The following is a 22,122-nucleotide window of genomic DNA, read 5'->3' on the forward strand; positions in this document are numbered from 1 at the left end:
TAGGGGCAATGCCCCTAGCTGGGTCAACGGGCAGTGCCCCTAGCAAGGTCAAGGGGCAGTGCTCCTAGCGGTGTCGAGGGGTAGAGCCCCCGTTGTGAAGCCCAAATTAAGACCTTCAGAACCACACAAATCATCATGGCACACTTTATTTTCATGATATTTTAAGAGGCTAAAAACAATGCTGACGAAGCCAAAAAATAGAAATTTTAGTGTGTTTAGCCCACGTATGCAATAGGTAAGCCAGTTTCTTTGTGAAGAATCCACTTTGTCGTACTATTAAGTAAGGAGGTTGCGAATTTGTTTGCTACCGGATGATGGAATTGGTGTGATTGGAAGTGGTTTGCCATCATGCCAAAAAGCATTTTTTTGTCATAAAGTGCCAAAGGCAACTTACCATATGGTGTGCAATGATATTGGTAGAGGAAGTTGTCTGATATTGCTGAATCGTACGATGGTGATTAATTGTAAATGTTGTACATCCAACCACTCTAGCCAGTTGCGACACCACACTTGCCATATGATGTGATGTCGTACCCTCGACTGCAAAGTCTTTTGTACACTGCCACTCTAGTTTGTTGTATGGTGATGAAAAAGCTTGCCAACTATCATACCATGAGAATGAGTCTATTGATCAAATTGTACGATTCGTACGCTTTGAGGTAGAATGCATTGATGATGTCAATGCTTGGAGGCAGAGATTATACGCTTAGAACAAGTTGCTGTATGGTATAAGTGTGGGTCCAAGGACATTGTACGTTCGGAACTAGGAACAGTCCGTTCTGTGTGGGGACAACGAATTGCCAAGAGTGAAATGTTTGTACGGTACATCGTCATGTGGGCAGTAATAGTAAAGTTCGTACAATGTGGTAATGTTGTTGAATAAGTTAAGATGGTTGTCGTACTGTGATTTGAATGAATGAAAGTGGTCTCTGATAGTGTTGTACAATGTGGTTGGCCAAGTGAAGCTTTATTTTATATTGCCTACAACTTGATATTTTTTGCCTTTTCCGCTTAATTCCATCATCATTTTCTAAGTTTCTTTTCCTTTATAATATTTTTGTGAAGTTGTTCTCCCTTCCGCATTAAATATTTTTCTCTTCGTACTCTCAGATGTGTTGTCTAGGTGCACTTCACTGAGAGTTACAACTCTCAAGAAAATTACAAGTCTATGGAAATACTTCATAATCCTCCATTTGCTAGTGAAATAGACCACATAGAGAATTTGTTTCATCCTCTATCCATGACCATAGCTCCAAAATGCTTTTGTCGTTCAGTTCTAACTAGCTTTGACTCTATCCATTCTTCTCCAGAGTCTGATACTGAAGAATCATAGAAAGCTGCTTCCTTACAAATGGCTTGGTTCTTTAAATCGATTACATACTCTTTACAAAGCATCTAAATATAGAATTCGATTGTGGAGTCTAAACTCTTGACTATAGTAGAATTGCTATAGCTACATATTTGTACAATATATATTGCATGAAGGCTTGAAAAGGATCTCTTCATTCAAATAGATACTGTAACAAAATGAATGACAATTTTTTAGTCCATTCTCATAAATAATGTAAGCTAATAGGAAACCTGCTATTGTAACATTAGCTTCACTTTTAACTAGATTGGCTACATGGGAATTTCCCATTTTTCTTTTCGTTTTATAGATCTATCTTTTTGTTGAAAGGAGATACATTATAGAGAAGGAAAGGCATAGTATGGAGTTGTGATATTTTTCAAAGGAACATGCAATATGTGTTTAATAAATGAAAACTAAAAGATATATAGGTGAAGGCTTGAAAGTAATCTGTTCGTTCAATCAGATGTTGTAACAAAATGGATGGCTATTTTTCAGTCCATACTCATATATAATCTATGTCAATGGGAAACATGCTGTCATGACATTAACTTCATTTTTTAACTAGATTGGCAACTTGGGAATTTCTTGTTTTGCCGGTTCATGATTTCCTTTTATAAATCTATTTTGTGGTTCAAAATAGTTACAATACACAAAAGGCAAGGCACAATTTGGAATTGCTAGAGTTTTTTACTTTGTTTCAATTACAAAGATGTTTCAAGAGAGATTCTGATTCCAAGGGTTTTGTATTATTTTTTTCGAAACAATATTTCCAAATAGTTTCTGTACCCGTGCAATATTGTCTATGACGCTTCAATTCTAGGTGTCTTTTTAAAAAATAAAATTAAAAGCAGCAAAACCCTAAAACGGAACATTTACGAAATGCAAATAGGGTGGGTTTTTTCTTTGCAAACAACAAATATTTCAGCTACAGAATTTGCAGCAATGAAATTTTTGTTTCCTTGTGAACAACGAATGGATGTCAACATATTTTGAATTTATATGGTCCACACTCTTCTTCATCACCAATCGTTTGGCTCGAGTTGCAGTATAACATTTGATAAATGAGGATAGTCTTTATCTTCGTTTTCATTTTGTTCTGATAAATGAGAATGGGCTGGAAAAAGGGGCAAGTAGCTGATAAAAGGCAATAGAGTGGGAGACATGAGTGCTATTTGTGGGCCAAGTGATGTGTGGGCTTGAAGACAATGCTTGACAAAAAAGAGGTAAGTCCCTATTTGCCTCCATCCTTCAATGATAGGTCTTATCAACAATTTGGCTTTTTTTCCTTATTTTCAGAACATACCAAACTCTAGCAACAATAAAGCAATCTCTGTTGATAATTTTTTCATTGATGTCAATTGCATGCCTTTGAGTTTCATATCGTGTAATTCTTCAGTCAGCTGCTTGATGTGTTTATGATCAGTTATCGGTCAGCTGCTTCATTGTAATAACTTGCCATATTGTCAATGTATGTTCAAGAGTTTTTGTTTCGTGGCATATCCAGTTGCAATATTTCAGCAGATGTTGTCATTTGCGGGAGTTATGTGTTTCAGGAAGAATTGTTTTTTTTTCTTCTCTGTTTAGTTGTCTTTATGTGGCTGATTTGGAGCCAATCAAATGCAAACTTGAACTGTGATATATATCCAATGTCACGTATTGGTGTTGGATATTTTCTTGGCACTGTGGCTGCATATGTGTAAAGCATTTGCAGAAGAGGAGTCAGAATCGTTTCTTGCATCGAACTAATATTCTCTCAAGTTGGTGGCTTGATCTTAACTTTTTTTTTTTTAAGCTTGGCAGATAGTCATCTTCTGATTCGAATAAGAGTATCTGCGTGTCGTTTTTTTTTAAAAACGAAAATGGATTAATGATTTGAGCCATGTGGTGTAGCTGCATCAGAGTTTGATGGTCACCATTTCAGCTTCTTGAAATTTTGATATGATGTATTTGTGTGCTCTTTTGTAAAAAGAGTGAATTCGCTTCTTAAAAAATACGAAGATATACGATATCTGCTGAAGTTTTGATAGTGGTTTTCAATATGTCGGGTTTGGGTGTATATGAGAATTGAAGTGCGTCACACATTTTTCTGTGCGTAAAAATCCATTGTTTATGTGTGATGTTGTAATCGAATTTTTAGATGAAGCCGGTTTTTGTGAAGCGGGAATTTATCATTGAGATGAGTCGTGCCAAGATATTAAGCTGAAGACGTATATTTTTGGTGTGTGTGGAATTTGTAGCAAAAGAGTTCAATGCCAATGAATTTCTGGGTCAGTTCGTGGTGTTCTTAAAAAACATATATAAAGCAAAGTTGTGATAGAACTCTTTTGAATCTGTTCTGATATTTAAGATGTGTTATGATAGAGAGATTATTCAGAAATTTGAGGGGCTGCGTTCATAGAAGATAACATTTTTACAGGTCTGAGAGCACACTGCAGATATACTGTGTCTTTGTTTAACTGAAAGACTGGAGATAATCGATCTTCTGATTATTAAAGATGTCAAAGCCTTCTGCAGATGATAATTTACTGGTTTTGTTGCAATTTGACAGAGTTGTATAAGTCAGATATTTCTTTTTGATTTATGCTTTCAATTTGTTAATTGTATCAATAGAGATGGTGCTCAGAAAGAGGTTGGAGCCTCTGGTGTTTTGAGTCGGTGCTCTATTTTGTAATTGGGTTGGTGCCCAATTTTCGGAGATATTGTAAGCCATGGTTTTTTAACCCGAAAGGGTTTTCCACGTGATAAAACTTGTGTCTCTGTCTTTGTTTTAAGGTCTTAAGCTGTTTTATCATTTAAAATACTGATTCACCCCTCCCCCCCTCTCAGTATTTTCTGGTTTCTTTTCAAACTCTTGAAATAGTAAAACAAATGGTTTATCAATAGATCATTCGAAACACAAAGAGGATACACATGCTATTTCGCTAGGAGAACTTGGGGGAAAGAACGAGAAAGGGAACAAAAAGGAACATGAAATTTTATCTTAGATAGACATGCTAGTACCATGTACCCCATCTTATTCCACAAGGAATTAGGACCCTGTTGACGTGTATTTTGTACACTATCAAACACAGAATAAAATACCCAAGGGTACCTTATCCTCTCTTGAGTAAAGTCTCTGAATGCTGAAGATATCGCGAAAAGGATCAATCAGGGTGACTTCAAGGTTCTTTGTTGTAGGATCTCTACGTGTGGATAAGCTCTCTGTGGTATGATGTGATTTGCTGGAATCACAAGGGGACTTACACTTGATGACTGAACTTCTGATTTGCTTTGAATATTGCTAGAACATAGGCTCTTACTAGCTTTGATTTGAAAAAGGGATAAAGACGAGGGCGAGGAGAGGATCTAATCCTAATACTAAGAATGTAGGAGCAATGAATGATTTTTGACGAAATTCTAACTAAGTCTTGTTTTGACATCGCTGGACCATCTCCACAAGGTTAGTGCGATCTTTGAAGGAAAGCTTTATGATGTTCAAATCATCACTACAGGCATAGACACCATCAGGTTGATGCATATCAATGAAGAAGCGACAATTGAAGTTAAGCTTAAGCTGAATGATTCCAGTTGACTACACAAGGCAAGTCTACAATCAACAAACTGCTAGTAGTATGGATATACGAATTCCACCATCAATCAAGCACATTTCTTCCACTCATCTAATAACATGAAATCAAATATGAGAAGTATAGAGACCATGCAAATTGTCGAATCGACCCATAAATTTCACCATTTCTTCAATGAAGTTTTACAAGTCTCTTGCAACAACATCTTGGCAACAACCTTTGCCTTCTCTCTCTACTCTACTCTAATTGCTATTCTAATCACCTTCTAACTACTCTCTATTCACTAACTCTATTCTATTTCTTTCTATCTATTCTAACTCACTGCTTCCAACTTACTATTCTATTGCTTTCTATCTATCTCCTTTACAAATGAAATGTCAGGGCTTATATAGTGCCCTTAATACAATTCGATGGCTGAGATCAATTTGAGATCAATGGCCAAGATTCAACAATGAAAACCCTAATTAGGGTTTGTTACAACCATTACATAACATTTAATACTCAACCAATGAAATAATTGTATTAATTGGACACATGTCTTCTTTGAAAAAATCGACCAATGGATAGCTGGGGTAGGTACATCGGAGTTTGTGCCACCTTCCATAAGTTAGGTACATTGAATCTGGACACGCTGAGGTGGACCACACTGACTGGAGAAGTGATGATTAGGATGCCACCTCGTCTGACACTTGTAACTTGGTAGATATTCAACTTGATGTTGTTGAGAAGCTAGCTTTAATTAATTCATCTGGAACTATCTGCTTCTTCAACGAACCCTTGCTCTAACTTTTTTTGTCTCTGATGTGCAGGATGATGATGTACCTTGCCTTGGAATGCTGGATTGGAGAAGTCATTTCTGATGATGCTTGATCTTCTTGGAGGAGACCGTCCTTGATCTGGCTTGACTTTCCAACTCCGGGACCTCCATTTGATACCTACACAAAATATTAAAGTTAGTCTTTTGAGCATCAAACCTCAAAGCATGAAATTTAAGACCTTTCAAAGGTAAAACTTAAGATATTAACTTGAAAAAAGTCATGATAAATCAAGAATTATACATTTTCAAATTAATGATGAATGGAATTTGGATCTTCAAAATTGCAATGGGATCACAATAAGTCTTGAATAAGAACTTCAAAAATGTAATTCTTCATACCTTCCTTTGAGTATTTAAGTACAAAACCTTGAAAAATGAAGGAAGAGGACCGGATTTTGATGGGCAAGCTTTGATTATAGTCCTCCCTTGGATGAATTACGCCTCCATTAGTCTTCAAAAGAGCTCCATCTTCCACTAGCCTCCAACACTCAGCAAAATTTCGCCTTCAAATACCTTCCAAAATCTGGAAATTATCCTCCAATCTAGCAAGAAATTCGCCTCTCCAATAGCCTTCAAGATGAATTTCGCCCTCCTTAGTCTCCAGACTCTCCACACTTAGTAGAAATTCGCTCCACTCCAACTAGATTTCGCACCTTCAATTAGCTCTCCAAATTTGCACTTGAAAGAATGATTGAATGATTTAAATTGTGAAAAAGAACACCTCCAATATATAGAGCACTCACCTTCCACTTACCCATGAGGCCGACCTAGCAAATAAAAGGTGAAATAATACATAAAACCTCAAAAGGAGTAGGCCGACTTGATAAATAAAGATAAAATAATGCCTTGTGCGCTCAACCTTTAATATTTTAATTATTTAAATCCAAAATTAATTTTAAATGCCTTTATAATAAAAATTCGATTTTTTTGAGGCCCAAAATTAATTTATTAAATGCCAATTTAATTAATTTTTTCAAATATTCCAAAGTTAGCTATTTGGCATCTAATGCAATTTGGAGGATATTAACGCCCAAATATGGTAAAAAATAATGAATGCCATTAACTTCGCTCTGGTCCCTTGTAGAGGGACAGGAGCGAACTCTCAATCTAGGCCTTGCATTCCTCATTTTCTTGTCCAAGACTTCATCTAGGCATCTAAAATGGCATTTTTAATTGGAGCTTTGAGTTTAATTTCACTTGATTTTTAGAAGGAACGTGCCTTAGGACATTTTCGCCCTGGACCCTGGGTGAGGGACAGGAGTGCCTTTTCACTTTTGTCCTTAATCCTTCATCTTTAAATTTGCCAACTTTCAATGCGGAGTAAGCAATGATCCCCTTCATCCATTCTATGCATGCTTAACTTGTTTCTGCAAGGCAAAATAGGCTCTCCCAAGATTTTCGCCCTGGTCCTCCAGTGAAGGACAGGAGCGCTTTTTGTATTTTAGGCTAGGATTCTCAAATTTTGAAGTCAAATCTTTGTTCACCATGCTTTAGAAGATCCTTCCCATCTCGCACAACCTTGCCTTAGCATAATCTTGGAGGGAAATTGTTGATTTCATAAAAATCACCCTGGTTCTTCAGTGAGGGACAGGAGCGCTTTTGAGTCCATTGCACAAATTCTTGATCACATCAACTTCAAATTACCCTCAAGGCGTAGAACATCATTCCCCACTCCTTCTTGAGTCCTGGAAACAAAAATAGCATTTCAAAATGTAAGATAAATGGGCATATTTGGAAATTTTGCCCTGGTCCCTTGGAGAGGGACAGGAGCGCTTTTGCCAATTGTCATCAAAATTTGCAACTCTTGCATCTCAATTCCTACTCGAAGCTTTTTAAACATCCTTTCAAACTTGTGCCTTGGCCTAGATTTGTCCCAATTTGGAGAGAAGAGCTAGATAATATGTTTTTCGCCCTGGTCCCTTGGAGAGGGACAGGAGCGCTTTTGTAAATTCAAGCTTGTCTGTCCTTTGCTAGCCTTCCAAATTATCTTCAATGGGCTAATCATGCCTTATTCCATTCATTTCAATCACAAACTTGCCTTGTCTTTTGCAAGAAATTTGCACTTATTAGAAAATCGCTCTGGACCCTTGGAGAGGGACAGGAGCGCCTTTTTACATCTTGGTGTATTTCTTTGTTCTTTAAACCCTCAATCGCATCTAAGGCATAAAACATCATTGCTCCCTCCTATCCAAGTCAGGTTTTGCCTCAAAATCTTAAACAAAGAGGAGAATTTTGGAAAAGACGCCATGGTCCTTCAGTGAGGGACAGGAGCGTTTTTTGTCATTTGGGTTGATTTCCTCCTATGTGGACCACTTAAATTATATTCAATGGATAAATCATGTTTTCTTTGGTCTCTTCAAATCATAAAATTGTCTTGATCCTGCAAAAATAGTGCAAATTTGAAAATCAAGCTCCAGTCCTTCAATGAGGGACAGGAGCGCTTTTTGCCCTCTAGGCCAAAATGCTTCATCTTTCGTCATGAAATGCCTTGGCTAGGAAAGATTTCACCTTACTTCACGCTATGAATAAAAGCTAATGTCCAAGAAAGGTCTAAAATTGTGCATATAAAGAAAATCGCTCTGGTCCTTCAGTGAGGGACAGGAGCGCTTTTGACCTTGTAGGCAAAAACTTCATCATTTCATTGTTTTTAATCACGTCTGGATGCTCTATCACGTTCATTTCGTCCTCCACCATGCCTTTGATGTCTCAATTTGACCAAACAAGGTCAGGAATGACTCAAATAAGCTTTTTTGCCCTGGACCCTTGGTGAGGGACAGGAGCGATTCGCCTTGGACCTCCTGAGAGGGTTAGGAGCGAAATTCACTCTGGATCCTCAGTGAAGGACAGGAGCAAAATTTGACTTTTTCAACTCTCTATGAGGATAATTTTTATGGAATATAACATTTAAGTATAAGTGATCAGGATGTTTGAGAGTGGTTTCAGACCTCCAGGAGTTATATTGCAAAATCTAGTTTTTGGAGGTTTTTCAGTTTCCAGACTTAGTCAAATTTCAGGATCAGGACATTCCAGACATAGCCAATTTTCAGGATCAGGACTTTCAGACTCAGCCAAAATTTCAGGATTAGGACATCACTCAAGCCGGACTTGCTATCCATGTGATCCCCTGGGCGACACTCAAAATGCAAAGGCTAACGGACAAAACCCTAAAAGACCTAAAAACAAACCCTAAAAAGCAAAAAAAAAGCAGGGGTCCCCATTTGCAATGGGGCGATGTGTGAAAACGTCACAACAGACCCTCACTCCTCCATGATAGTAGAGGCTCCGACAACTCTTTTGCACTCTCAAAAACAAAAAATTTACACAAGTCAAAGTTTCAGATACAATAGAAAGGCCAACATTCGTAAATGCCAAGTAGTACAAGAGGATCTTACAACGAAGGAAGGCCAAAATAATCAGAAAGTTAAGGTGGCTAGGGCATAATAAGTTTGTACAATGTTACCAAAACTAATGAGCTTTAATTGAACAACAGTAATCCATGAGGCAAACCAAGAGCAAGTAAACATAGAGATAGAAAGACAAGAAAATCTGGGTAAAGAGGTATATTCATAGAATCACCACTTTAAGTGCATTGAGGGAGTGAAGCAGCAGGAGGTGGCAACAAAGGTAGAGGTCAAGGGCAAAGGCATACGTAACCAATATAGCCCTAATTCAACACCATTAACTTGGTCTTCAGTTTTGCATGTAAATGAGTTAATGGGTCTAAAGAGGAGACTTGAAGGATTAGTGTTATCGAAATGGATGAACTACAACAAATGGCAAGAGATCATGGATATCAATTGTAAATTTACGCAAGAAAACAAGCTCTTTAAAGAGGAAATAGTTAAACTACATGTCAATTTGAAAACAGGTCAGCAAGAAATCTCATCCATGAAGAAGGAACTAAAATAGATTAAAAATGGAAATATTCGTAAGGCAGCAAAGGAAGGAGACATTTCACATTTACAAGAATTTCAATCAGCAATAGCAAACATAGAGAGCAAGGAACTAAGCTAAAGAATCGAATAGAAGAGGCAAGATCATGGTCACAAGTGACAAAGGGGCCAACAAAGAGTTAAAAAGAACTGATAGAGAAGCAGATTAAACTGCAAATGGAGGAAGAATGACACCTACACGATAGGGCAGCAAATATAATAATAAAAGGACTGAAAGGCCTCGGGGAAGGTGAGCATACTGACAAGGTATTAAAAGAATTTTTAGTAGACAAGTTGGAGAAGATAGGGCACATCCATCAAGCTAGAATAATTACGAAAGGTTTACTCAAAACACTCACAATTTTACATAGATGAAGATTTAACCCCATTACAATTAGAAGAGAGAAGAAAGGAATGGGATAAATTTGTGGTGACAAGAAATGCAGGTAATGAAGCATGGATGTATTGAGGGAAAGCCCAAGTCAGCAATTAAAAAGTACATGATAAATAGGAAGGCAGGGTCCCCCAAGAAACACCTCTCAATTGTAAGTTGGAATTGTAGATGTTACCCTTGGAGGAGAGATCCTGGCGTGGGCCCAATAGCAAAGGGGAAGGACATTATTGTCCTCATTGAAATGCATGGGCATGAGGGATGTAAGGTTCTGAACTTTGAGGGTTACACGAAGATATCAGTATGGAATCAACTAACCTAAAGCAGAAAGGGCCATGGGGGGGTAACAATTTTAGTAAGAGTTTCTTGGGAAAGAATCATATAAGTTGAGAAGGAATACCCAAATAAGCAGTACATATGGATAAAAATAGAGGTTAGAGAATTCATAATTTATCTTGCAGCATGTTACTTTGCTTCTCATGGCTCAAAATTTAATAAGTAGAAACTAGACAAAGAGGATCCACATGCAGCGTGGAAAAAGGACCTATCAGCATACAACCACTTAGGAGTATCTTAATTGGAGACTTTAATGCTAGAACTGAAATAACTAGGCTCTTTGCCTTAGTAATGAAGAGGGAATAAGAGACAACCCTTTATGGTAGGAGGAAGAGAATTAAAAATTTAAAAGTCGGGAAGAGTCTCGCAAGATGAAAAAAAGAGCTATCACGCAGTATGGGTAAGAATTGCTGGGAGTTTGCAGCTTGTATGATCTGATTATATGCAATAGTTTAAAAGCTTGGCCAAGCTTAGGGAACATTACGTGCCACACTTACAATGGACAAAGTGTGATGGATTATGTTATCAGCTCAAAGAAACTTATTATAGGATTAATAGGTGTAGAGGTGAAGGATTGCCCCATAGAAATGAAGTCAGATCACAATCCAATATATGTAAGATTAGTATGAAAAAAGATAATCAGCACTAAGAGAAGATACAAGAAAATGAAAATAGAGGCTACTCAAGGTGCAATCCTTTTGATGCATGAAAAGCAAGAAACTTTGTGAACAATGCTTTAATTAAAAGCAATTGCATGAAGTGGGAGCCAATGGGATGGTCAATATAAACAATAAAACAAGAAGCAACATCAAGTTGACCACAATAATCTAGAAAGCTATCAATTCATGCAAAAGGTCTTAGGGAACAATAATAGCTCTCCTGCAAACCTGTGGTACGATGAAGATTGTTAAGCAACAAAGAAAATGGCCAAAATATGGAGTAATAACAGGGAATATACAAAGCTAGTAAGATCGAAAAAAGGTGATTATATGCAAACAAGAAGGAAAGAGTTGATTTCATTTGGGAGGCACAACCCAAGAGGGTTTTGGAAAGAATTGGAACTAGAAAATACAAATAAACAAACAATATCACAAATTTTCAATGGGTAGAGTATGCAAAGCATATGTATGAGAGAGGGAAAGATTAAGACATTCACTCGATAAAAAATTCAAGGACTAAACTCCTCTTCAAAAGACAGTAAAGAAGGAATTAAAAAGCTTGTAGTGGGTAAAGCATGAAACATAAATGGTTTACAAGCAGAATATTTAAAATGGGGCTTGGAAATCCTCACACCACCCATCAAAAGAAGATTTAATGGGACCGTTCATAACGAGTTTCCAACAAATTGGACTACTAGTGTTGTCATCTCTTTGCCCAAAAGTTACACATCAACAACCCTTCAAGCAATTCTACTATAATGAACAATCCGCTTTTTGGTAAACTTTTTGGGAGCATGACAGAAAGACAAATCAATATTTGGGCTGAAAAGGAAAGATAGAGGGGAAAGCGCAAGCGGGTTTTAGGCCAAGACATTCTAGCATTGAGTATTTCATTAGACTCAGACACTTGATTGAGAAGGTTTGGGAGAAATAGAGAGGAGATGTCTTCTACTACTTCGTTGACTTCAAGAAATCTTTTGACATGGTACCTAGAAGCAAATTGTGGAGTAGAATGAAAGAATTGAGAATACAAGAACAATATAGAGCTGTTGTACATACGATCAAGTTTGGGCCAAAATTCAAACCAGGCAATGATTATTAGAATGTTTCTAAAGTGACATTGGGGTCAAGCAGGGTTGCCCATTATCTCCTACATTATTTGGGATGTACATTGAGAAATTAGAGGAATGGATAGCAAGTTTGGTGGTATGGGGGGGAGAAGCGGGGGGGGGGGGGGGGGGGGTGAGGTTCACTTGACTAGTTGTGTAATAATGTTTCTTCTGTATGCAAATGATCTTAGTTTAATGGCAAAAACAATGCATCATTGGAGGGAACACTTGAAAGCTCTAGATTTATTTTTCGAAGGGGTGGGGATGAAGGTGAACACTAGCAAAACTAAAGTCGCGATCTTTACCTTGTGGAGAAAGAAGGTTCACAAGGAATTTGTTTTCGAAGGTAGCCCCTTGCAAGTGATCAATAATCAAAGTACGTTGGCCTCAATTTTCATAATAAACGCAATTTCGAAGGGGTGGGGATGAAAGTGAACACTAGCAAAACTAAAGTCGTGATCTTTACCTTGTGGAGAAAGAAGGTTCACAAGGAATTTGTTTTCAAAGGTAGCCCCTTGCAAGTGGTCAATAATCGACGTATGTTGACCTCAATTTTCATAATAAACACAATTGGGAATCATGCAGAGCAAAAAGGATACTAGGGGGATGGAAAGCCTTATACTCGTTACAAAATAGTTGTTGAAGAATTGAATTATGGGACTAGAAAACTAAGAAAACTCTTTTTGGGCTGCTAGTGGTTTGAGTGGTAGTATATGGGTGTGAAGTCTAGGGTAGCAATGCATCAATAAGAAAGTGGAGATTGATAGAGAGATTACAAAAACATTTAATCACACATAGCCTCAAGATAAAATCATTTTTCCATATGAGATTGTCTTGGCTTAGGCTAGGGCCTTTCTTGTTGAGGTGTCAACTATGATCTAGTTGCTAAGTTATCTATGAATATTAGAGAACATGGAGCTGCATCATTGGCCCAAAATGGCAGTAGAAGAGAAATTAGACAAAAGGAAGAGCATGTGAATGAAACAAATTGAGAAGTGAATGAATAAGTTGGGTATCAAAATAAAAGAGTTCCCAAATAACAAAGGGGAAATAAAAAAGTACATGCAAGAAAAATTCAAAGTTAGGATGTGGACAAGACAACTTGGGAGGAAAAGAGCATATTATATGAAATATTTGAATTCCACATGACCATACACAAAAGAACTACATAGGAGCAAAAATAAAATGGAAAGGAAAAATGTTAATGGCTCAGCTAAGAACTAGTTGGCATCAACTTAAATGTGAAACCGAAAGATGGATGATACCTAAAGAAGAGTGGGTGAATAGAAGGTGTTGCTATTGCACTCAAGATGTGGTGATGTAATGGCATTACATCATTGAGTGTTCCGCTTACAAGGATATTCAGATCAATTACATTGAGACACTAAACATGAGCACCCTGAGTATCCTATTTGAAGAGGAAAAAGAAACAAAAGTTGCAAATTTCCTAATCATGTTGCATAGTAGAAAATCCAAGATACAAAAGGAAAAATAAATTAAGTAGACATCGTGTCATTAGGCTTTTCTAGTTGTGGGTTCTTTGTGCTTATTTATTTGTCCAGCTATCCATTGGTCCCAAAGGCTGTTTGGCCTTGTGGATGTTATTAAAAACATTCATTCATTCATTGCCGAGTAGTTCAACATATCCAACCTTTGTTTGATAATGAGCATTATTTTTCTTTGCCTTGTCAATCTTATTGGCATATTTGTCTTTAAAGAAATATATTTAGAAGATTTTAAATATCCTTCTTAAAATACATTTTTTTCAAAAGTTGTATAATATCTCTAAAATTAAATGATCTCTAGCTCAACTTATTTTTTTAATCGGTGAAAGCACTAGGATTTTTAGCCTGGCCTTAGCTCCAGGTGAGGCCACAAATGGGGGGCCTCATCCTTGGCATTAACGCATGGCCGCCCATTTCTCCTCTTCCCTCTCCTCCACCACTAGCATGTCCTCCAACACTTTCTCCTCCGACAACACGTCCACCATATGTCTTTTGCCTCCGACAACACGTCCATAATGATAGCCCACAACCAGCATGAACGCTGTGTGAGCCAAGAAGGGATTTGAAACTTGGTTGCACCATTAACAATGCAATTTACTTAACCATCACATTACAGGATGAAGCCCCTTTGGCTCAACTTTGTTTTTAATAAGTAATTTATAAACAATTATAAATCAATGGCTCGACTTAGCTGTTAATAATTAAAATTTGTGAAAAAGATAAATTATCAAAATTTAAATTTGCATTCAGATTCAACACACAGACTATTAATATATTATCATTTATTAAAAAAATTATTTATTATTTAATATTATCATTTATAGTATTGATTACATTATTATTTTTATACTTATAAAATAGTATGAGTAAATATTATATTCAATATTTGTTGTCGGGAATAATCATTATGTTATGTTGTCGTCGGTAATTGTGCGTTACGGCAGTCAGTTAGTCTTCCTGAAGGGCAGTTGGACGCGACGGTTGGTTGCACCCCTTCGGGTATTATATATTGCATACCTTTCCTTCAAAGTAGCAGCATGATGGTCGTATCTTGGTGTGATGTTATAAGCACTTGATGTACATGGACTGTTGAATTAATACACGGACTGGTTCTTTAATATATTCCCATTATGTTTTGTGCATTTACTTTCTGCATTATGTCCAACTGCCCTTCGGGAAGACTAACTGACTGTCATAACCCACAATTACCGACGACAACATAACATAATGATTATTCCCGACAACAATATTATTAGATTCTTAAATATAATTATATATATATAAATATACCTATTAAATTAAAATATTATTGAATATGAATATATGTAATTTTCCTAAATTAATTTAATAAATGTATTAAAGAGTATATTTATTATTTAAATATTAAATAATTTTAAATTTATTTTTAATATTTTATTCCTGTGACTAAATTAAAATAACAAAATTAAATCTAGCATAATATATACCATATTATTAAATAATAGATATGATTATATAAATAGTCTATATGAATATATAATCTATATATTATATTCATTTTTTGTAAGTATGTCTCCAGAATGTACCCAATCCCCCGGCCCCTGACCCATGGCAAAAAAATTAAATAAAAATCTACTGTAGCAACATATTGAACCCACCGTACCTGATTGGGCAACATAAATTTTATAGAGGAACATGCAATATATGTTCCGTAAATGAGAACTGAAGATTTACAGGGACACTTAGAATATTTGAGTTCATTTCAGGTGCTTCCATATTCTAGATTAGCTTTCAGAGTCATAATTGATTTAATCTGGGAATATGTCCATATTCTATAAAACATTAGTTTATACTTCATAGTAGAAAATGTTGCTATTTTGATGTCTTTCATAGAGATTAGACTCTAAGTGAAAAGCTAGTAGGAATATCCAAGTGCTCTATTATTTGTTTAAAAGGCTTAGGCTTACCTGCTTGGTTCTTAGATAACTCTATTTTTGCCTGTGATGATTTATTAAGTGAAAATTTCGTTCCAATGTTTGTGTACTAATATTTCATATGTTAATATTAATGAATCATGCTTGTTGTAAATTGACACCTGGTTATTTCTAGCACACATTGTATTGAGTGATCTTAAGTTATTGAAAACATGCATTTCCGATGGAGGATTATCATCCCTTCTAGGAAGTGTAAGAGGCTTTTGGCTACACTTAAACCAGGAAAGAAATGAGAAAGAACTTGCAGGCTTTGGTATACACCGGCCTTTTGTGTTTTGACATTGGAACATTGCTGGGGAACCATTATTCTCTTTGGATATCTTCCCTTAGAAAGATATTTTGATTCCCATTGTCGATAGAAACTGTTTTATCATATACCCTTCCTGATTGGATAGAAACTTCATTGTGTTTTACAGGTGAGCTTCAAAAGTTATTGGACACAAGCCCTTTTGGAAGTTCTCCGTGGTCACGGGGGGAATTTATCAATTAAGGTGAATACTTCATTTAACGTTTTAAAGCTTCTTCTGCTTCTGCAAATGTTTAGCAAGTCCATTAAAAAAAATTGGTAATGAAAAGCTTTCTTTTCCAGGATCTAAGTTCCATGACCGCCATCCGCAGTGATGACATTATCAACACTCTGCAGCCATTGAATTTGATCAGGTCAGTGTCTGTACTGCCTCTCTGTTGGTGTTTTTTGTGTGGGTCATTGGGTGATACACTTATCTACTACCTACACAGGAAAATATAGACACAAAAATAGAAGTACACACATGTAGCGTGTATAAAAGAAGAGAATAGAGTCAAATATAATGATGCATATGTATTGATGGCAGATGAATGAAAAATTGGTAAACCACAATAAAATAATTAAAAAGGTTGCATAGATGGGGACACGACTATCCAGTACGACATATAATTAGTAACAGGACAGCAAACCTGACAACATTCAAGCACCCTAGCTTCCTCTCTCATCGGAAGGCTTGCCACAATGGATCCCACGGATAACCATTTGTAAGAAGTCAAGAGATAAAAGATCTTAAACAACTCACCAACATGAACCTGCAAAACAAAAAGAGTAGAACATAAGTGCCAGAATAAATTAATATCTCTGGTTTTGCTTTTCATTGATTATTTCTGCAATGGTGGGATCAAGAAGAAGCTGATCAACTTCGACCATTGCAGCATCCCTGGATTCCTACCTAGTGGATTCGGCTAGTTCTTTAGCTACTTTCTTTATAGCATGATCAATTAGAAACTGATTGCAGAGAGCCATGAATTCTTTTAAGCCTTCATAGTACCATTCTTTAGAAGAAACAATATAAAGACCTAAAAGAGGAACGTTCTTAAGGGCTTCCCATGTGGATTTAAGAGAAGAATCAAAGTCCTCAATAGCCTTGGAGATCTTATCTTCATGATTGGATGAGGCTTTTGAAATAGCCTCAATATAGGCACCAAGAAAAAACCTTTTTGCATCAGCTGACATAGATTCCAACTTTCAAGAAAGTAAAGACTTACCTTCAAGGTCCTTGATGAAAATCTTCAGAGGTTTGACTTGCAGATTCTTAGGAAGAGTGCAAGAAGCTTTAAAGCTTCAAGTTTATTGAGGTACTCCTTGGAGTGTTTGACATTGAGACATAGGCTTTCGTATTCAGAGAAAGCTTCATTGACCAAAGAATGAATTTGATCACGATACTTGCGAGTGCTCTTATTTGGAGAAGTCTCAGGAGGAGCAACAGGAGAGATAGGAACATCAGGAGCAACCAATTGCCTGGAAAGAAGAGTCTCTAAGCAAGCCTCTAGGGCTTCTTGGTGTTAAGATGATGTCTCCATAAATTGTTGAAACATAGAGACTAATTGAGAAATATTGCAAGAAGAAGAGAAGTTTCCATGGGTTTCACGCAACAAAGTAGCAATTTCCTTAGTGGGAATTTTGGCTTGAGCATCTACATGTTCAGCAGTGCGGCAGTGACATTGTCCTCAGCCATAGTTTAGGCTCTCCATGCTCTTGAAAGTAATGGCATCAAAATTCGTCTTTCCAAGCTTATTAAGAAATGTGTTGTGAACCTCAACAAAATTTCCACAAATTCTTTTTGTTGATGAAGAGAAATGTTGATAAATTCAAACCATATCCTTCTACATATTTTTTGCCAAAAAACGAAAATGTTTGTTGACTTCAAGAGGAGGGGAAGGAGGAGCCTCATGGGTAGACTCTTCTTGAAAAACCATTTGACGATCACACGCAACCTAACATCACTTTCTGTCCAAGCTAGTGTTAGTACCTTCTTGATTGGATGCAAGGCCAAAAAAAGGTGAAGCGTTTTCCGTAGTGAACACCTAACAATCTCATTTTCGGAGGACATCATGAAATATCTGGAAATTTAGTGTTATAAAAATTTACAAAGTTGCTGCACAAGAAAATGAGAATTTGAACAGAAAGGAAGGAAGGATGAATTATAGAGATATTCCTGGTAAATACATGAGAAATTCCATGAAAAAATACCACAATATTATTCCTTGAAAAGCCACAAATTATTTTTACAAATAATATTACATCAGATTTTGAAGAGGATCCAAAATTAGTTTTGGGGCTTAACCCCTCGTCAATTGGATTTACAAAAGAAGTCCTTAATGTTTTAGGAAAAAATGTGTCAAGGGTGGGCATATAAATATCCCACCTTTACCCCTTAAAGAGGGGTCACAACTTTTAAGGGAGGGTTGCGGCCCTCTTAAGCAAGTCACACCTATTAAGGTACAACCTGCTTAAGGGGGGCGATTACTTAAATAAAAGGGGCCATCACTTAAAAATTAAATAAAATTTAAATAATATATTATATTTAAGAAATATTTAAATAATATTATAAATAAAATTTGAATAATATTAAATAATATTTAAACATAATTATAAACTTTTTTAAAAAGTTCTTTAAAATTATAAAAATATTAAATAACATTATAAAAAATATAAAAAGTGGGGAACCTAAAAGCCGTAAAATCTGGGAAAAAACCCGAATAACCCAAAAAGTAGGTAAGAAAAATGCCCAAGGGATCAAGAAGCTATGGCCGACAGAGGAATCTTTTTTGAAGGAGAAAAGATCCTAATTTCCTTGGATTGTACTAACAAATTCTCGGGAATGGGATATGCTACAGTGTGGGGACTTCTTGGTAGAGCCAATGAAGTATGGGGCTTAGGGAGGCCCCCAAGTTTGAATCTCTAGCAAAAGGGTAGTAGTCAAGCTTAAGAACAAGGGTGGGCCCTTTACTCTTTGAAATAACATCATGGAGATGGTTGAGAAGCACTAACTTATCATTCCGAGAAACTTTTTTGAAATAGGAAATTAGGAACCTCTTCAGATATTCACAAGGACGTAATTTGGAATAGAACTGTCTCCTAAGATTGGTGAAGCCAAAAGGATTTTTTTGGTGAGGAGGATGATGCCATGTGTAAAAGACAATGTACTGGTAGGCATGAAGAGGTTTCTTAAAGTACTTGGTATCAAGGACTCCACAAGCTCGAAAATGATCCCCTTTGAAGAAGGTGATATCAAGAAGGTTCATTGAATTAGAAGAAATTGAAGGAGTAATCCTAATCGCTAGATAGAAAGTCGGATATTGCTTAAAAAAATCAAGCACTGAAGTTCGTTTGTAGTGCAAATATGCAAAGCATCGTCAATGTATCTCTTGTAGAAGACAAGATTAGAACAATTAAATTGAGCAATTGTCTTTCGAAATGACAAAGAAAGAGACAAGCATAAACCATTGCAAAATTACTGCCCATAGAAATTATTTGTTTGTAGAAGATGCCATAAAACTATACATGCAAAAAACCTAACCCTTTACAATGAAAATTGAATGCCCTTACATATATTTGTGATTAGGGCATGAAAGGCATGATCGACTCATACCAAATACAATTTTGGAGGGAAATCCTAACTTTAAACTCTAATGCGATGCACATATGAAGTTATTGGGTAGTGGAGTTTTATGGAATATTGGAATGAGTATAGGGTAGAAGGATGTGCGAAAGTTCGACTCCGAAGAAGTGACTAAAGAAATTGATGGGTTTAGGTGTAGTTAGTGTATAATTTCTAATCTTATGTTTTGATAATATCGGTTATCCAACTATGTAATAATTGTTCATATTAAGTGTTAGTTGGATTCGGGTAGATGTTAGTGTTGGGTATTTATAAGCATCGATTGACGGTTGTGTTCCCCTTAGCAACCGTTGGGTCCTTTAAATAGATTGTGGATCGTCAAGGAAAGTAGTTTGATCTAGTTGGAGCAACTACAATACCTAGCTGACCATCTCGTCTTCTTTTGTAATAATTTCATGTGCGAATAAAGATATATTTTAGTATCGTATCTTGTATGCATTGTTAGCTTTGTTGTTGATTCATGTATTTATTTTATTAGGTAGAGCAATTTGCCGGCGTTGTTGCTAAAAGAAATCAGGTCAGATTTGAGCGATTCATGCCCTAAGATCCCAATTAGGGCAAGAAGAGGCCACAAGGTGGTCAAGACCAGGAGATTAGACTATCTTTAAAGATCATCAAGCAAAGGGAATGAAGCAGAAGATTATGAGAAACACATGAGGAAAATACAATCGAACAATTCCCAAGTTGGAGCCCTTCCTGAGAACATAGCCAAGTTGAAAAGTCAAGATAAGTTTTTGTAGATTAGAGAAATTGGGTGACGAAGGCACACTCCATAGAATTGTATGAGAGTAGCCTTTGCGGTGTTGAAATTTTGTCAATTGGAGGAGAAATTGAGCCAAGGGTGTATACAAGAAAATTTGAAGGTGAAACAAGTGCATGGAGGGTGAAGATGGGGGAAGAACTGAGGATAGCTACGTAGTCGAGAGTGCAGAGAAGCACTGAAACATTTGAATCAGAACTCTCGAGCAAGTAGATTTCATTTGATAGGTTTGCATTAGAATAAAACCATGACAAGCCCTAGTGGAGAAAAGCAAAAGTTGCTCTAGTTTACAAGCAATGGATTGAAGGATCCCATTAGGCATTGTAAGACTTGTAAAAAAGACAACAGGTGGGTAAGATGAGAAAGCAATTTGGCTACAATCTGTTTTAGCCACCATGCAAGGTTTAGCAATTGGTTGGTACACGAAAATTGATGAAGCCTCGATAAATACATGGGAGAGATTAAACAAGGCCTTTGAAGAAGAGTTTAAATTGGTTCATGATGATAATGAAATAGTAGCTTAAATTGGATCATGATGATAAGCACAAAAATCTATTATCTTTTAACCGTAAACTTAAAGATTGCTAGTAAAATTGGAAACATAATAAACTAATGGTCTAAAAAAGTGATGGTTCGTTGAAGGTTTACTTCCAACATTAAGAAAAAAATTAATGTAGTACCGCCCTCTTCCTATTTTGAAGCCTAAAATCAGGCAATGGACATAATAATTGAAGATAAAATGCCCTTTGCAGTAAAAGAAAATTAGAGGAAGATGGAAGATTGAATGACAACAGTGACAATGAATCGAGAATGGTACAAGCACTCCAGAGGAACATGCTTTGAATGATGAAAGAATTGAAGGCAAAGAAAGAAACCAACAAAGAAATTAATGAACTATGGTGTATTGAGCAAAGAAACGGGACTCGGACTTGGCAAGGCCAACCCAGTCTCGGACTCGGACTCAAGACTCGAAGTCAAACTCGGCTGGACTCAGGAAAGTGAAAAACTCAAGAAATTTAGAGATTTTTAAAGATTTAAAACTTGTTTCATGCACCCTTTATTGAATACACCTTAAAGACACAATAACAATATCAAACTCGGCTCATTTGATTACATACACAAGTATACATCAATCACATAAGCATAAACCCAAATTGTAGCTGAAGGAAGATATATAAATATTGTCAAATGTATACAATATTAGAAAACTGATGGAATAAAAAATCCATGTCATCGTATGATCATCATCAAATGCTCCATACAAATACCAAAGGTAAATACAACTACAAGCCTATGGCTCAGAGGAGCGTGGACCCTCCAGCCCCGACCCCCATGAAGGCATCTAAGGTAAGTCCTAGATGATTCGGCAGCCATAGTTGCTCCCCGTGACACCATGCCATGCTCACCAACATCAGGAACATCTGTGTCACTATTTGCCTCTGAATCTCCTGTCTTTGCTCTTGCTCTCCGCTCCTCCTCTGCCATGGCTACAGCTTCAGCCTCTATATCTACCTGGTTGATCCAATCAATGTCATCATCACTAAAGACAGCCACAGGATCTGTCTCAGTGGCCCACTCTGCATCAAGATCAACCTCATCTAGAATGATAGGAGAGATGTCAGCTAATGCATACTTTCTCATTCTCAGGCGGAGGTTGTAGTGAACAAAGACAAGATAATTCATCTTCTCCATGGATAATCTATTGCGCCTCTTGGAGTGTATGTGCTCAAACATACTCCAATTGTGCTCACAACTAGATGCGTTGCATGGTTGGCTCAAGATGCGAATGGC

The 22,122-nt window shown here is 36.7% G+C and overlaps 1 protein-coding gene across 2 annotated transcripts in view; it reads left to right on the top strand.

Annotated features, from left to right (window-relative positions):
- The window catches only part of LOC131046202 (histone acetyltransferase of the MYST family 1), a 167,767-nt gene that overhangs the window by 120,168 nt on the left and 25,477 nt on the right, over positions 1-22,122 (top strand). For both annotated transcript variants that reach the window (XM_057979881.2, XM_057979880.2), the window contains exons 12-13: positions 16,056-16,130; positions 16,229-16,299. In XM_057979881.2, coding sequence (XP_057835864.1) covers positions 16,056-16,130; positions 16,229-16,299 — 146 coding nt within the window. The remainder of the gene's footprint in view (positions 1-16,055; positions 16,131-16,228; positions 16,300-22,122) is intronic.

Source organism: Cryptomeria japonica, chromosome 2, assembly GCF_030272615.1.
Source record: "Cryptomeria japonica chromosome 2, Sugi_1.0, whole genome shotgun sequence".
In the NCBI taxonomy this organism is placed as follows: Eukaryota; Viridiplantae; Streptophyta; class Pinopsida; order Cupressales; family Cupressaceae; genus Cryptomeria; species Cryptomeria japonica.